The 18,601-nt window shown below is 40.2% G+C and overlaps 1 protein-coding gene across 1 annotated transcript in view; it reads left to right on the forward strand.

The window, feature by feature from the left end:
• CERS6 (ceramide synthase 6) overlaps positions 1-18,601 on the forward strand; it is a 262,024-nt gene that overhangs the window by 190,425 nt on the left and 52,998 nt on the right. Inside the window, exons 6-7 of the mRNA XM_015565753.1 lie at positions 2,293-2,385; positions 17,286-17,414. Coding sequence (XP_015421239.1) covers positions 2,293-2,385; positions 17,286-17,414 — 222 coding nt within the window. The remainder of the gene's footprint in view (positions 1-2,292; positions 2,386-17,285; positions 17,415-18,601) is intronic.

Here is an 18,601-nt window from a genome sequence, read left to right on the forward strand (position 1 = left end):
TGTCCCCCCCCCCCCCACCCCATCCCCAGCTGGCCAACTTCCTGTGTCCCTCCCTGGCCCCGATTGTGCACCAGGGGGTCCCTCGGCCCAGCCTGCACCATCTCGCAATCTGGGGCACCTCGGGGGATGTCAGAGAGCTGGTTTCGGCCCGATCCCCGCAGGCCAAGCCAAGGGACCCCTCCAGTGCACAGATCCATGCACCGGGCCTCTAGTTAAATAAATAATTGTACAGATTTCTAGGTGAGGAGTGGTCTGTTTCAATTTTATCAAGGATTCACTGCTCCTTATGTATGAGTATGTATATTGTTTATTCCACACATAATGGTTTTTATATCCATGTGTGTATTTTAAGTTTAAAACGATGCAACGTTGCCCTCAGTTGGCCCTTGTGCAGCTATCATAAAGAGTACAAGTGGGGAATGGAAGCCCCAGTGGCGATCACAAGCCCTCCCTCGCTGTGGGACCTGGGCTCAGCCTCCCACCTGAATTAACTGGCAGCAATCTCCTGGAACCATACAATTTAGAAAATGATAGTATTAATTTTATAGGGCTTTTAAGAGTGTCAAGGAAATTATTGCATGGGTAAGCTCTGTCAACTGCAAAGGACTCCACAACTATAGTAGTTATTCTAATATGATGCTCTCTTATGAACTCTGCAATTCCTAGAGTGCTCTCACTTGTCCTTATAGCCCACTGGGGCATTTTCCCAGGTGGAGATGCAATAAGAAAGTGACTCTCATTAAAACTGACATTTAATCTTGGCTCCAAGGGTCTTAAAGCCAGCACTCTATTTTTTAGACTTTATTGTTGCCGTATGTCTGACCTAAGTACCCATCTCTCATTGCGAATAACTTCAGTTTTTAAAAATATATATATATATTTTTTATTTCCGAGAGGAAAGGAGAGGGATAGAAGCATCAATGATGAGAAGAAACATTGATTGGCTGCCTCCTGCACAACCCACACTGGGAATCGAGCCCGCAACCCCGGCATGAGCCCTGACCAGTAATCGAACCATGACCTCCTGGTTCCTAGGTCGACGCTCAACCACTGAACCACACTGGCCGGGCATAAATACCTTCAATTTTAAAGGCCACTTCATTAGGAAATATATTCTCTCCAGGGTGGTGCTGAACTTGATAAACACACTGATGCTCACTCAGAGCTTAGGATTGCTGGTGGGGAGAGCATCCTGTCCTCTCTGATGCTCTGTTGCCAAAGGTCAGTGAGTAGGACAACTGTTTTCCTTGATGCCTGTGCGTAAAGTCAGTAGAGTTGGTGGTTAAGTGAGTACCAGCTTCTCGTAAAAGTCATTTGTTATGCTGCTGTTGGTTTACAGAGCATTTAAGTTCCCATTGTATTTACCACCTACGCTATTACTGTGTGCGTAGATATGTTTGTGTGATGAGCTTCAAAGGTCTTTGATTCATTCCGGTAAAGGAAGGCATTTCATTACAATTCAATAAACAGAAACAGGTTGTTGAAAATGGGTTTTTTTTGTTTTGTTTTAAAAAAACACACTGTTTCGTTTTGTTTTTATGGATTTATGTGCAGAATAAATATTCTTGCGTTCTGCTGCCTCTCTGATCTTCTCCCCCTTCCTGGACCTGTGAGGCAGATAGAACAGGTGCCACCTCATTTTACAGTAAATTAACTAAGGCCCAAGTTTTATACCTACGAAGCTGCGGAGGTGGGACTTGACCTCGGATTTCCTGGCTGGGTGCCTAGCCCAGTATCTCTTGGCAGCTTCCTTGTCCCTCTGATCTTTTAAGAAATGTTTTTGAATTGTCTTTTGTTGACATTTGCTGGGTACTGAAAGAAAGATCTGATTAATGCCCAACTGGGAACGAGGCCTCAGTGACATATGTTGTCCTCCAGTTTCTGTCACCTCCCTCCCCTGTGCCTGTGCCGTGGAATCTCACAGCAGTTAGCCAGGGCTATTCTTTTGTTGTGTGCATTGGAATATATATTTTAGGTTGTCTGAGGAATCTTGCAGATACTCACTCATGTCAAAGAACCGTACATGCTATTGTTAAAGTAAATAGTGAATCAGGTACCAAATGTTCATCCTGATGGACCCTTTTTTGGTTGGAGATAAAACTAATGCCATCAGGCTGTGGAGTAGAGGGATTAGAGGCATCCTTCAAAGACACCTTTGTCCACAAAGAGAAAGGGGCTAGAATTTGTGGGGGCATAAGACCATGTCACTTTTCAGAACTGAGTTTGAGATGTTTGGGACACAAATGGGGTTTCCTATTAACTATTCATCTTTTTTTTTCCTTTGATCCTCAGCCACTCACAACTGACCTTCACTACTATTATATCCTGGAGCTGTCGTTTTATTGGTCTTTAATGTTTTCCCAGTTCACTGATATCAAAAGAAAGGTAAGTGGGGTTCTGTTGTAAAGTGCCTGCAGACAGGTGTCGTTAATGGGCCCTGGCAGGTGGGTGTAGAGCCACAGGCACTCCCCGCTGTTTTCCCAGCAGCGCTAGGTTAGTCCTGCTTTCTGCTTGGATACATAAAGTTCTCTATTTTTGCTTGTGCTGTTTGGGATTTTGTTCTCCTTGTCTCTTAACTCTTCCCTAGTGTTCTTTTCTCTATGAAAATTTATAGCAACGAGTCCCAATAGCAGTCATTTCTCTCAGTCTGATTTACAAGTCTCTCTTTTCTCCAAATTAAATAAAAAAGAAAAATGTTATTTGTTGCTCCTGGGAGAGAGTAACATCTCCGTGTTCCAGCTCTACAGAATGAAATTTTCTCCAATTTAAGGGCTAACTGGCATGAAAAGACAACATTCCTAACTGAACTGTGATCTGGGTTTCACCCCTCCCGCCAGCGTCTATGGAGGGCACTCTTGACCTCCTGAGGGTTAAACCCGCTCATTCTAGTTCTCATCGCACCAGCCTCTGGACACAGGTGGCACTTTTGACTTTTCACTGCTTATTTTTCATGATGCCACGTTCTCCGGACTTTCATATTTGGATCGTTCCTTCGAAGCTGTGTTTGCTGGCCTGCATCTCAGTGCCCGTGCTCCACATACTTGTGTGCTCCAGAGCAGCGGTCACCAACCTTTCGGACCTCAGGCACCACCGATGGTCTGCAGACCACCGGTTGGCGACCACTGCTCCAGAGTATACTCCTTTCTCTGACCCGCAGCAGTGGCTTACTTAGCTGGCAAAAGGCGGTCTTTGTGTTTTGTGTGGCTGAGCAGCCTTAATGTGGTGTATGCCCTCTGATTCTCAGAAGTGTGTGGTCCCTGTAAGGCAGTGGTTCTCAACCTTGGCTGCACATTAGAATCACCTGGGAATCTTTTTAAAATCCTGATTTCTGGGCCTCATCCTCCGGAAATTCTGTTCCTTTGTTACTAATGTGGCCTCACCCCATAACAAAGAAACAGAATTACAAGGGCCAAGGCTTAGGTATAGCGGGTAACTCATTGACACCCATAACTTGTGGTTGGTTCCCTTACTCCTTGCACCAAACTTGCTGGGCCAGCTTCTGAGAATGTTTAAAGATCCTCTAGGGTCAGTATCCCAATTAGATATTCTGGTCTTATGTGTGGAGCCTTCTTAATTCATGTAGTCAGAACTTGTAGTCTGATTATCTCCTATGTGCCAGGCTCATTGCATATTTTACTTATTTAGTTTTTAAATCTTTCGTTGTGGTAAAAATACAAAATATAAAATTTACCATCTTAACCATTTTATGTGTACAGTTCAGTACTGTTACACACATTCACATTGTTGTGCAATTAGTTTTCAACATTCTTTTCAGCTTGCAAAACCGAAACTCTATATCCATTAAACAACAATTTCCCATTCTTTTCTCCGCCCCCCCCCGCCCCCAGGCTCCTGGCAGCCACCATTTTACTTTCTTTTGCTATGAATTTGACTGCTCTAGGTACCTCATAAGTGTAATTAGACCATATTTGTCCTTTTGTGATGGGCCTATTTCACTTAGCCTAATGTCCTTAGGTTCACCCACGTGTAGCACACATCAGAATTTCCTTCCTTTTTAAGACCAAATAATATGCATTTTCTTTTCTTTCGAGGAACATTTTTTCCAGGAGTCACACAAAACATGAGTATAACAAAGAAGGAGGTTTAAATATTCTTCTATTTTGTAGTTAAGAAAATGTGTGCACAGTAAGTTTATGTACATTTTTCAAGGTTGTGCAGTTTGGGGATGAATTACAGCCCAAGTTGACCAAGCAAAGTACTGTGATTCCCTCTTAGATTAGAGAGGTACACAGTTCTTGCATTGTCTTGCCTTGCTATGCTCCTGACATTAAAGGTAGTAATTTGCAGCTCTTTGTCATTGTATTGGCTCCTCTTTCGCTCAGTGAGAATGAGGGGTACCATCTAAAATCAAAGAGATTGCAAGACTGACTGTCCTTGGCTCCCAGGAGCCGAGTCCTAGTGAGACATGTCTCCACTTGCATGAGCTTTCTCATCACACATTTACCACGTCTTTTGAGTGAGCCAAAAGCTGGCTAATTCTTATTTCATGTGCAAAATGGGAATATGGCCACTACCAGACTATTACTCAGCACAGGTTTTAATAAGGAAGGCTTTTCCTCTATTGACAGCTCTCATTAGTGAGTTGTAGCCCTTGCTTTTTTCCTTTGCATCTTGCTGTCACTGTAGGCTCTTGGTGGTTCCCTCCTCATTACCTTACCCCTTGGAGGGTCTGCCATTCCAACCAGCAGCAAGGATTTATAGAATGTTCAGGCTGCGAAATATACTCCCCATCTTCCAGATTTTTAACTATTTACCAAGTTCTCTAAAAAAGAGCCTGCTTCCTAATTAGGGAATAGAAATATTTGAAGGCACCCATTGATAACAGAGCATAGAAATCAACTTCTGAAGGCCATTTGTAGGGTTGTTAATAGAAAGGTTACACACATGTTTACTTAGCTTCCCAAGTAAATGACAATGAGATCATGTGGTATTTTTTTTTTTTTTGTCTGTGAAGCTTCTTATTTCCCCTTCAAGTTTGGATCATTTCTAGGGTTGGTTCTTAATTGGTCAGTGATAAGTTATACTATTAATCTTCCCAGAGGGAAGGGACTAGCCAAGATGTAGTCATTTGGACTAATAATTCAAATGACATATAATTCTAATATTCTATTATAAGCTACTAAGATGTGTAAACCTTTTTGAGGATTTTTTCCTTCTCTTTTTCTTCTTGCTTCCCTTCATTCTTTCCTCCTTCCCTCTTTCTCTCTTCTTCCTTCCTTCTTTTGTAAACAGAAATTGTTCCAGTTTCTTACATACTCTGGGTATTCAACATTGTTCAAAATATTTCTTTCTCAAGGCTTCATTTTTGTTGAAATTCTGTTTTTAGCACCTGTTCACAATGAGTATTTCTCCTTCACATCTAAATTTTCTAAGGGACACTAATAAATATGACTGGAGCTCAGAACAGCTTGCTTGTGTCTAAGCCCTATGTCCCTTTCAACTAAGTAGCTGTTGGACTCAAAGGTCTGGGCCCTGGGCCAATGAGCCGGGCTCATGTTCGGAATCCTTCTCAGGAAATCATCCATGGCCAAGTTCCAAAGCCCCGCTGGTAAAATCAGCTATTGCTCTTCTGGTCTTTAACCTAAGAGAAAGACTATATTTTGTAAAAGATTCCTGACAGATGTATGGTGATTAAATTGCGCAAGAAGCTCATTGATGGACTTATATTTTCAGAGACTAACTGGTGTCCATTCTTATGAGTGCTTTACTCACCTGTGAGGGGCCTGTCATGCTCCAGATCTTTCCTGCTTCAATAGGATTCAGGGTATAGAAGACAATGCATGCTTTAGTCTTTTTATAAAGCAAGCTGTATAGCATAGAATTAAATGGCATAATGCCCATGAAACCATCTAGTACAATGCTTGGCAAATAGAGCTTAGAATAGTACCTTTGTTTGGCACATAACGACCAGAATTTGGTTGATTCAAAACAAAGTGCTAAAACCAAAAACAAAGACACCTCCAAAACATAGTGGTCACAAGTTTTTGTACTTTTGGTCCATTAAAATTAACAAAACTAATTAGGAAGAGGAACTAACTGAAGGTAGCCACCCTTCTTCCCTAGTACTTCCTCCATTTATAACCATGAATTCTTTAAGGAAAGGACGTTTGAACATTTTCAAGGAGAGAGAACACCTTGTAATAAAGGACAATCCTCTATATTAATCATATGGGGAAATTCTTACTTTTCTTATTTTTTTCTGGAGCGGGCGGGGGGAAACTATGGGCAGTATGGCCTTGAGGTTAAAGGCATGGACTCTGGAGTTCATCCACCTGCCCGGCACTACTCCTAACTTGGTGTGACCTTGAGCAAGTTACTTTACCTCTTTGTGCCTGATCCAAAGATTTTCTGATCCAAAGAATGGAGTTTCATATAACTTACCTCAACAGAGTGTTGTCAGCATAAAGTATTACATGCTGTTAGAACAATGCCTGGCACATAATTAATGCTCAGCAAATGTTAGCTATTGCTGTGGTTTTAATGTGGTTCGTCAGATAGTGCCAGCTCTCTACCCTCAGGCACATGTAGGATTGTACTTTTCAGCCATGTCCTCTCTTGTGGTTGTGACTGGCAGGCTGTGAACAGAACTGACTAGAGTCACTTTTGTACCAGAGTATTTAATTGCTGGTGTGAGACCCTCTAAACTCTCTTTTCCCCTGAAGTATAGTGATTGGTAACATTTGAGATGGAGACTGCTGCCTCAGTCTGGTCCCTGAGTGACTGTGGTGGACAGCGTGAACCTCCACCCTTAGCCAAATGGTAACATGCAGTGGGTAAGAAATAAGCCTTTGTTTTAAACCGAGATTTCAAGGGCTTTGTCATGATTGTCACATTGTCTGGCTTATCCTGACCAGTGGCAGTTATTATTAATAATGTGGCTAGTTAAATCATTTCCTAAAACAATATTTGAAATAATTTTTCTAAATCAGCAGTTCTCAAAGTGTGGTCTGCAGACACTTAGAGATCCCTAAGACTTTTCAGGGGACCTGCAAGGTCAAAACTGTCTTCAGAATAATACTAAGATGTCATTTGTCTTTCTCACTGCATTGAAATTTGCACAGATAATGCAAAAATAACAGTGGGCAAAATTGCTGGTAATAGCACTAAACTATATCAAAAGTCATTCTTCACTGCCACATGCTTTTGGGAAGAACAAAAGTCATTTTTACTCGAGAATGCTCTTGACGAAGCAGTAAAAAAGTGTTAATTTTATTAAACCTGCATTCTTGCGTATACATTTAAAAAATATTTTGTGTGAAGAAATGGGAAATATGCATAAAGAACTGCTGCTGCATAACAACATAAAATAGTGTCTCAAGAAAACCAGGTACAGTTAGCACCTTGCATTGTGAACAGAACTCACTACTTTTTCCCATGGAATCTTGCTTTTACTTGAACAAATGACTGGCAAACTATGGTTATTACCACTTGTGTTTTGGGTAGATATTTTCTTGAAAATGCAGAATGAGCCTGTCAAGTTGTATCAAAAGAACAATTACCATTATTTGTTGTCAATAATAAAACCAAGCTTTCAAGCAAAATTTGATTTTCAGAAAACTTGTGTTCACCAGCAAGAGCTTGATAGCATCTCAGTGCTTTAAAACTTTTTCCATGAGATTGGTAAGGACATTAATTCATGCGATTTGAAAAATACTGAATAACAAAATATTTCATTGGCTCAGTGAGCCAATATTTTCCAAGTGACTGATGCATGAAGCTACAAAACCATGCATGAGTTTAAGATCTATTCAAAGGTCAAGACAGAGCAAAGGATTTTATGTAACAGAATATGAAAAGTTTATTGATCTGGTTTTAAATTCCATTGCAATTAACCTTGAAGAATATCCTGCTTCTCAAGTTTTGGTACAGAATCAAAGAAGACTATCCATAACTGTCTGAAAAGCCTAGCAAGATACTTCATTTTCGAACTGTATGGTACTGGATTTTCTTTATATACTTCAATCAAAGTGACATCAGTTATGAGAATCCAACTCTCTTGTCTTAAGCCAGACAGCAGGGAGATTTGCAATCATGTAAACAATACACTCTTACCATTTATTTTTAAATTTTGGAAAAATGTAGTTATTTGGGGGGAAATATTTATGTTAATTAACAAATAATGGACTTTAAAATAAGTTAAGTGTGTTTCGACACCTTTTTAAAATTTCTCAGTTTTAATGTCTAAAGTGTTAAATATTGATAGGTATCACCTACATAAACAAACTCTTTGATGTCCTCAATAATTTTTAAGAGTTCTGAGATGAAAACATTTGAGAACTGCTCATCTATCTTATTTTTAAATCTTTCCTGAGAATATGACTCTGGGGAGTGCCTCAGATTGTATCAGCATGGCCTTTCTTTCCTTGAAGAGCTGAAATCCCACCAGGTGACACCTGATCATCCTGAGAGGGAAGGAGGAAGATGTGAATTCTCTCTGTGTAACCTCAGTGCTCCTACTTACAGACACAGGCAGGCCACTTAACCTCTCCTTCACAGAGCTGCAGAGTTGCTCATCTGTGTATCCACTTGTGATTGGAGTAGTGATATTCTGCACTCAAAGCTTAGCTTTCTCCCATGGCAGATATTCCTGACTCAGGCCTCTGGGTGTGTGTGTGTGTGTGTGTGTGTGTGTGTGTGTGTGTGTGTTTCATACTACAGTGTCTTCAGAATGTCAGAAGGGAAGAAGAGGCAGCTCATTTTAGTAAGTTACCACCTGTGATCAAAGCATTTCAACCCCGTGCTGTGTGCAGGTGGGTAGGACAATAAAACAGTATTGTCTAGAAAAGAAATAGGTTTTGTGGGGAATTTTATTCAAAGGCTATCTTAACTTACTCTGGCAATTACACTCCCAGGTTTAAGCACCTTTAGAACCCACATAGTGCTGTCCGAGTGTGGGAGGGTGATTGGCAGGGACCTCTTCTTCCAATGAGGTGTAAAGACCCCAGGACTTCCACAGTGCTTCTGGTCTGGGCTCTGGATCCTCAAGTGCAGATCTCAGGAATCCGACCCTCTCTCAGGAGCTATTGGGGGGTTCCACTCAGCTTCCTGTGGGAAGTTCCCCACAAGTCATCCTAGGGGTCTTGGGAAAACACCCACTTTGGCTTATTATAGCGCTGACTCCCTGACTTGGTGCATTCCCTCCATTTCTATCCCCATAAATATAAACAGGTCCATCACATGTCCTCCCCTTCGGCTTCCAAACAAGAAGCGCCTTTCATACTCTTGGCTAATTCTGCACCTTTGCTCTGGACACCCCCCGCCCTTCCTTTCTTCTAGAAGTGGGCCTCGTTCTTAGTCTCTCACTTACATGTGTTTCAGAAGTGTCCTCTCTCTGTGGCCTCCTCCCCCAGTCTTCCCTCTGTGTTTGCTCCTGAAAAGCAGCCTGCTGGCTTAGGAACCTGCACTCAGGGATCACGCAGAACTGCATTCAGATCTGGCTCTAGCCTGTCTCCATTATGTGACTTTGGAAAAATCATATAGCATCTCTGTGCCTCAGTTTCTGTATAAAATGGAGTTCTAGTAGTACTTGCTTTATGGGGCTGTTGTTCTGAATAAATCACAGTGTTCATCAGAACCTTTGGAGCTTGAGAATGAGCAGGCAAATCGGAGGGTAGATAGAAGTTTACCAGGTCGTCAAAGTGGAGAAAAGAAGAGAAAGCACAAGCCTTCCAGCCAGAAAAACAAAACAAACAAACAAAAAATTTGAAAAAACAAAAACAGAAAAACTGCATGGCCAGAGGCCTGCTTGGAGACAAGAAGTAACTCGAGGAGTGAATTCTGTAGGTGTCATTTTTTTTCAATATGTTTTATTCATTTTTCACAGAGAGGAAGGGAGAGGGATAGAGAGTTAGAAACATCGATGAGAGAGAAACATCGATCAGCTGCCTCCTGCACACCTCCTACTGGGGATGTGCCCGCATCCCAGGTCATGCCCCTGACCAGAATCGAACCTGGGACCCTTGAGTCCGCAGGCTGATGCTCCATCCACTGAGCCAAACTGGTTAGGGTAGGTGTCATTTTTTTTATGTTTGTAAAGGTGGGTGGAAAGCTCAGATGGCTGAAGGAAAAGGAGTTAGAAAAGATAAGGCTGATGATGACAATGAGTTTCTCCTGACAACTTACAGCATCATCCCTACCTGGTTGACCAGAAGAAAAATTTTTCCATCTACAATCTCAAGCACAAAACTGAGTCCTTGATTGCCCATTGTCATTTTGCGCCTCATATTTAAAGTAAATAGAATTACGGCTTTTGAGTTTTGGGGATATTTCTGATTTTAGTTGAGCACACTCTGCCCCCTACTGATCATTCTGGATGTTTTCAACCTGAATGGAGTTACTTGACAGCAAGAGTTGCCTTTGTCCTCAGGGATATTGGAGGGGGGAAGAGGGTGGGGAGAAAAAGGGGGAAGAAGGGAGGGAATAAGGTCCTAACTTGTGCATCACTGAAGACTGTTTTATTGAGTGTGCTTAAAATATCTCAGAAGTGATCCTTTTAGCTTTAAAAGCTGTACAAATTAGTGTGGCTGGGCCAAGAGTAATTTAAACAGAGCCCATACAGTGTATATAAAGACCTCCAACTTCTGCGCTTATAATTGGCAGGATTTGTAGTGATGGAGAACTTCTGAAGATCCAAAGATCAATGAGAACAAAGACATGCATGTATAATTAAGAAAAACATCTACATCATTGAAAGCAGAATGCATTTGGAAAGGGTGCTTTTGACAGGGAGAGGAAAGCATGCAGGACGAAGGACTCCAGGGAGCTACAAATTAAGTTCTGTGCTCTGGCCAGGCACACTGGAAGGGAATTGCTGGCACTATCATACTGTTTTCTGTTGTACAAATAAAATTTTATTACATCCCCTGCCACGGTAATAAAATCAATTAAAGATTAATATTAACTAAATAATTCATAGTAGAAAAGAGATTATGAATTCTTGATTTTGAAATGGTACCATAAATGTTACACAGGAGAAATATTGGGTAAACACTGCTTATACAGCAGTTCTTCACTCCATTTATCCAAGTTCCCAGAAGCTATAAAATAATGGCACATCTGGCAGCAGGAAAGCACTGTTGCATCCAGACAGCTCTTGTTATAAAAGCTGATCAGGATTTTCAAATTATCTTGAAGTTGTAGTTACGATTTATCATGAGAAGTGTGCTGGAGATACCTGCCAAAACTCTGTTTTTAATAGTGTGTCTGAAATTGAGAGTCACATTTTATGGGTTACTTCAGAATAGCTGTGAAAATTAAATCTCTTACATATTATTTTTTAAAATGTGTTTATATTGATTTTAGAGAGGGGCATGGAGAGGGAGAGAGGGAAACACCTATGTGAAAGAGAAGCATTGATTGGCTGCCTCCTGCATTTCCCCTACCGGGGACTGAGCCTGCAACCTGAGCATGTGCCCTGAGTGGGAATCGAACTGGTGACCTTTTTGATGCATGGGATGATGTTCACCCAACTGAACCACACTGGCCAGGGCCTCTCTTACATATTCTCTATATGGAGAAATGGATGAAGCTGGCCATGAGACTACGCAGTTGGCACATCTCAGATAACATGGCCGAGTTTCCCACAGTATGCCCTTTAATGTGGCTGTAAGGTCAGGGTCATCCAACTTTCTATAAGGGACCATATAGTAACTATTTTAAACGTGTGGGTGCTATAGTTTCTATTGAAACTACTCAACTCTACCACTGTAGCAAGAATGCTGCCATAAACAATAACTAAACAAGTGGATGTGGCAATATTTCAATAAATCTTTCTTGACAAAAACAAATGGAGGGCCAGATTTGGCCTGGGGCCATAGTGCGCCTTTTGATGCTCTAAAGTAGAGTAACCTGGACATGCATATTTGTTGAACAGTGAGGATGTCAGATGTGAGAATGGCTAGTGGAGATATTTACATCATATCAGTACATATTCTTAAAAACATTTTGATAGTAACAACAGTAAATGTAAAGTCCTTCGCCAAGTAATTTCTTGGCACTTACTGCTTTTACAATGTTTGTATGTGACAGTTACCTCCCTCGAGGACCTAATTCTCTATATATTTAGTCCAAAAGAGGAAAAATGTAGTCTATTAGGAAAATATGTGAAAATAAATTTGACTCTAGATTTAATGTGGATGAAGTTCTAAGCATGGACAGAATTTTAGAGAAGAGCTAATTGAATCATATCTGCCAGGGCTTCTCCACCTTATATTTGAAAAAAGGTTTCCCAAATAAATCACACTTTTTCATTCCTTTACAATTTCCTTTTAAATATTTACCCTAGTATGCATAGGCTATGCATGTTAATAAAAGTGAATTTTAGTTACACTTTTTGAGGAGCCTTGTTATTGGAAGTAGCTTTCTTTAAATGGCACCTTTAGCCAATTCTCTTTATAGTGAGCCAAAATTCAAGGCCACTTAAAAATATAATAACTGAATAAATTGTGGGAGATTGCGGATACCCAAAGGTTTACCTTTATATACATTATGAGGCATTGGTAAGAAAAAGGTGTAATTTTCCTCAAATTGCTTACTATGGGGCAAATCAGAATCAATTGATTTTTATAAATCACTCTGAGTATACTTTCATTTCTGTCATCGTCTCAAGACCAGATAGATTTTTAGTCTCTTGTTTTTTTTTTCCTTTTTAAGAGGTTATATATACATATGTACCTTTAGTTATGCATAGCCCAAGGTCAAGAATCTGTTGTACTCTCATATTCCCTCAGTGGGAAAAGTATTTAACTGTGATTATTCTTGGCATATGTAAGCTTCGTCTGAAATCCTTCCCATCTCCATCTCTGTATTTGTTCCGGAGCCTGAGCAGCCACTCTGCCTGCTCACGGTGCCAAGTTGTCCTCCAGAAGTCCACTCCCTGCACAGCCACGCCGCTCCACGAAGTTCTGGGAGTTTTACCCCCAGTTGCACAATCCCAAGTGAAGAGATAGGAATATTATTTGTTACTCTGTTGAAAGTCATATACATTTCTATGTACTTTGAAGGCTTAAATAAGAAAACTATTCTTGAAAAAACAAATAGAAATGAGAGATTTCTATTATTGCTGCAGTTTTCATAAAATGAAATCAGCTTTAAGTTATGCTGCCGAATTTCTATTTCTTAGAGAGTTTGAAAATATGTTCAATGAATAACCTGGTACTAATGATCTGATCTCCATATGAGTTAGAGTTAAAGTTTATTAATTACATTTATTAATTTTGTTAAATTAAATTCAGAAAAGCTAATGCATGTCATTTGTATCTGAGAGAAACGAGTCTTCCCTTAGCCTTGCAGTTTAGAGGTATTTCATATTCTTTGCCATCCATGCACATCTAAATCAGCCATTACTTCAAATCTTCATCTTCTTATTCCCCGTTGAGAAGGTTCACCAATGTTTTCCTTTGTTGCAAAGATTATTCCCAAAGCAAACTACATAAAATTATTAGTACTTTATCAAGCAAATGAGAACTTAAAGAACAAGTTTCTTGTTTGTGGTGTTATCTGTTTTGTTGAGAAATGAGTTCATTTGTGTATATAAAAACATGTACATGAAGATGAATTTCTGGTGCCTCCTGAAGACACAGTATTAATTCAAAGACTCTCTTGCAGCCTGATCATTGCAAAGGGGGCTTCATCATGTTGAACGTCAGACATATTCTTCTAGAGGAGCCAGAGGGATCACCCTCTGGCTAATATTTTATTGTGCATAACCGTCCCGCCCCCGCTACCCCCAGAGAACTGAGTTAAGGAATCTGATTTTCATTCTGATAGTTGGGAATGGAACCCAAATAGCTGGAATTTTACCTGCATCCAGGAGTTTCTGAGGTGAAAGCTACAGAGAACAGGCTGAGGGATTCTGGCCTAGGTTTCCTAAATAGCATTAGGAGCTGTAGTAAGGGGAAAAACACTGTATTATCTTACCAGCTTCTGCTATTAATATGGATGGCTCTTTCTTGAATTTTTTCATTTCAGATTTATTCTAATGGAGTTTGAGTCAAGACCACATCTAATTTTTTTTATCTGTCTCTGATAATTAACATATAAAACACTGGAATGAGGGCTGAGATCCGAGTAAATATTAGGCAGGAAACAAAGAAGGAGCCCTTGATGATTGCTCTGAATATGTCAAAAAACAGTATGGCCCTAACCGGTTTGGCTCAGTGGATAGAGCATCAGCCTGCGCACTCAAGGGTCCCAGGTTCGAGTCCGGTCAAGGGCATGTACCTTGGTTGCTGGCACATCCCCAGTAGGGAGTGTGCAGGAGGCAGCTGATCGATGTTTCTCTCTCATCGATGTTTCTAACTCTCTATCCCTCTCCCTTCCTCTCTGTAAAAAAATCAATAAAATATATTAAAACAAAACAAAAACAGTATGGCAGAATGTCAGAGGTTGAGGAAGCCACAGAAATAGGTCGCCAGGCCAGTCTGTTTTGAATAAAGGCTTTTGGAATCAGTCTTCAGTCTGAGGCCGACAAAAATTCCCAATCTCTCTACTAAAAATGCAGTGAAACATTATCAACTTAAAATGCTAGGGTTCCTGCAGCCATATGTGTGTCTACATATACACCAGTCGTTTTTAGCAGTAACAGACATGAGGATGGGAGTTCCCCATCCTGCACTGATAAAGTCCAAATTGTGTTTAAAAACTGGTATTTGGACCAGACTGTGTCTACATAAAAAAATGTGTCAGGGTGAGATGTGTGTGTAACACATAAAATAATGATTCCATATTCAAAGGCTTTTATTAAAGATATTTCATTGTATATAATGCTTTTTTGAAACAGAAATGCAAGACAAAATTCATTATTCATGCTTTATTCATATTCATACAGATATGACTGTATAATGAGAATTGGTCTTCTGCTATGGGCATAACTCTGAGTCTCTCAGTAATAAATGACTTTTGGAACCAGGGAAATTATATGCAGAAATCATCCTCACAAAACAAACTTTGAAAAGCAAGGCTTTTGTTTTGAGAGGGTCCTTGATATATTGCCAAGGGCTTTGTGTTGTTTATTGACATTTATATCAGATATAAATCAGGAAACTTAATTATAAAATGATCCTAATCATCCATAAGTGGATTGATTAAAATATAAATTTTAATCAACTTATATTTATTCATTTTAAAATTAAATAGAAAACACTCATCTTTTAGTGAGTCAAGAGCAGTCATTCAGGGCTGAACGATGGGAAATGTGGAAAGTATTATTCCGGTTAGGTACCCAGCAGGTTAGACTTAAAATCTGTGTAATAAGCATGGGCAAATATAAGCTCACTGGACTGTTGAATTAAGCTCTGTATGTTTTCATTTAATTATGCTTAGGGAACAGTTTAAATTATCAGTTGATAGGGTAGCTCCAATTTAACTGATTCATTGTTTTTGAAATAGCTATTGTCTGGTAGGTCGTGGAACCTAATACATTTTGGATAACAGTCTGGAGAGAACACATGTGGGAAACGCTATCAGAGCAATTTTTATTGTATGCCTAAAATATTTGGGTATTGTCCAAGTTTAATGATTTAGGAAAATCCTAGATAGTACCCAAACAGAGAAAATCAGAAGTAGGTAAAGACTGGTAAATTGACACACGATCACTCATTAAACTCAGAGCATGGTCAGCATTTCTCTGTGCCAATGAGCTGGGAACTACATGTGAATGTGGTTCTGGAGGAAGGAGCATAGTGATAGGTCAGTAGGTGGCAGAAGTATGCAAGACTCAATTCTGAGTTCTACTGCAGGCAGATAGAATTAACTGATGCAAGACAGATGATTCTTCCAACAGTGGTATTCACCGTCAGTGCAATATGGCTAAGTTAGCTGAAAACAAGAGAAATAGTTGTGCTTCATTTAAAAAATTATCTGACCCAATTTAGGAAAGTCTTCGAATAACACCATTTGGTTCATTCATTTCATTATAACAGTAAGATGCTGTCGGTATATCAATTAGCCCATGGTAAAATTGGTTTTGTTATATGTTGTTTCACTTAAAGTCACAGAACCTATAAATGTCCTTAAGTGAGGGCTTACCCTACCAGTAATAAGTCAGAATGTATGGTTATCAATAAATGTTTGGCAAAAAAGCAACCTCTGGACATGTTCACCAAAGTATATACAGAGTCATTTAAACATTGTGGGGTTTCCAAAACATACACATTTAATTTTATTTATCATTTTCATTTAAAGTTTGACATTATAAATATAAAGAGACATTTTAAGAGTTCTGTATTATAGGAATTTAAACATTAAAAATACCCATAGCTTTGTAGGTTCACGGTATTTAAATTAAAATCAAATAATTAGAAATGTTTTTTGATATGGGAACTATACAATGAAATAAATGGTTGAAGAACCTAGTAGGAGCGATATTTTATTTCTTGTGGATTATCATTTTACTTTCATGATCTAAACAAAGACCATTGTTTGAATGTTCTAAAACCATTTAAAAATCATAGAAGTTAGGCCTTTCAAAATCCAAAGTGTATGACATCAACAGTTACTGAATAGAGGATGTTTCATAATATGCTTTCCATTTTGGCTAATTTTTTATGTGTCTCTACATGAATGGTCTAGAGGGGAGTAATCCTCTTTCTCCAAGGCTTTGAGTAGATCACCATTAGAGCCAGTCCTGGCACTTAAGTCCCTGAGAAGTTCAAGCTTACTCTGGGAGAAATATAGATTAAGTAAGAATAAAAATACCAATGAAAAAGAGACTTTTTTAATTTTTATTGAATTTATTGGGGTGACAATGGTTAATAAAATTATATACATTTCAGGTGTACAATTCTATAATACAACATCTGTATATTGTATTGTGTCCAGCCCAAGTTAAGTCTTCCTCCATCACCATTTATTCCACCTTTACCTTCTTAGAGAGACTGTATTTCTAAGAACAGAAATTTCCTATCACAAGAAACCATGTCCAGATGTTCAGGAGCTATATCAGTATCTGAGAAAGATGATCTTTTCACATGGGCCAAGAAGTAGCTCCTTTGAAGTTTACCAAAATAAGGATGGCCACTATTCCATTATTTTTGTTAAATTTTTAATAACTATAGACAGATGCTGGTAAAAATTCAGAGTTTGTTTGTGTAGGATCCATCAGAGAAGCCAATATGTTATCATTCTCGTTTTAATAGCCCACTGAGCATATTCCAGAAGAAGGATGCAGAAGTAGTCAGAGAAGTGGTCCATTTGGACCTGCACTGCTACCCAAAAGATTTTCCTAAAATCCTAACGTGGCTTTGTTTTGTTTTTCCTTCCCCAAGGACTTCGGCATTATGTTCCTGCATCACCTGGTGTCTATTTTCTTGATTACGTTTTCATATGTCAACAACATGGCCCGAATAGGGACCCTGGTTCTCTGTCTTCATGATTCAGCAGATGCTCTTCTGGAGGTAAAAGTTTATTTCATCTTTGAGATTACAAAATCTACAATTCAGGAAGTCCTAAGATTATCACTTCTTCTATGTTGTGCTAAATGTTGCTGGCGACAAAAGTATATGACTGCGTTGAAACTGTGGGGTATTGCTTTGTAGGTGAAATTGGTAAAAGTGCGACTTTAAATTAGCTTATAAATTTTTGTATTAAAAATCTTTATCATGTTGACATTCTTTATTAATGGAATAATGAACTCCTTCACTATTCCACACTTAAGTAATGAATGTTTTACATTAAGAAAATTATTTCTTGGGAGAAACTAAGATGGCGGCAGAGATAAACACCGGGAAATTAATGCCGCTCACAACAATTGATTAATACCTCAGAAAAACAATACGGACATCATCGAGAACCACAGGAAGCCTGGCTGACTGTAAATTCTACAACTAGAAGGAAGGAAAGGCACACTGAGACCCAGAGAAGCTGCAGAAGTGAAGCGCAGAGGTACGGGGCTCAAGGCGCGCGGAAAGGGGCTGGCACCCGAGGACGCGGCTGTCTTTTGAATCCGGAGGGAGACACAAGCTCCCAACGGCTCTGACCTCCGGTTTCGGGAAGTCTCTGGGGACCCAGGACTCATGCGGGGAGAAACTGGACTGTCTGGCAGCGGGCGATCTTGAGGGCGGCTTTCACTCAGAGGTGCTTGCAGCCGTTACCGGGACACTGAGACGCGCGCCTCCTTAGGGCAGGGCTGAGGCTCCGCCATAGCTGCTTGCTCCGCCCGTTGATTTCCTGAGACCCCGCCCACCCAGGCTGCCGCAGAGGCTTTTGCATATGAATGCCCCGGCCATTTGCAACCTGTAATTACCTAACTGCAGCTGGGTCAGACAGACCCAGAACTTCTAAGAGAAGGCCCCACAGCGCTTGCATCCTTCACAGCCGAGCTTTATCAAGGCACTTCCAAAAAAGGGAAGGGGAATCTGCAGCCCTCTTCATAGTTCCTGCTGGGTAACCTCAGGCAGGGGCTAAATTAGCACCTCCTTAGATCCAAGAGCCAGTGTACCCAGTGGTCAGAGGGGGACCGTCCAGACCACAACTCCTCAGATCCATAAGGGACACACTCAGGGTGCAGTCTCAGTGAGCATCAAAGCCCCACTGAAGCAAGTCGCGCCCCAGAAGGGTGTCTCCAGCACAGAAGTTCTCCCAC

This window comes from Myotis davidii, unplaced genomic scaffold (assembly GCF_000327345.1).
Source record: "Myotis davidii unplaced genomic scaffold, ASM32734v1 scaffold59, whole genome shotgun sequence".
Taxonomy (NCBI): domain Eukaryota; kingdom Metazoa; phylum Chordata; class Mammalia; order Chiroptera; family Vespertilionidae; genus Myotis; species Myotis davidii.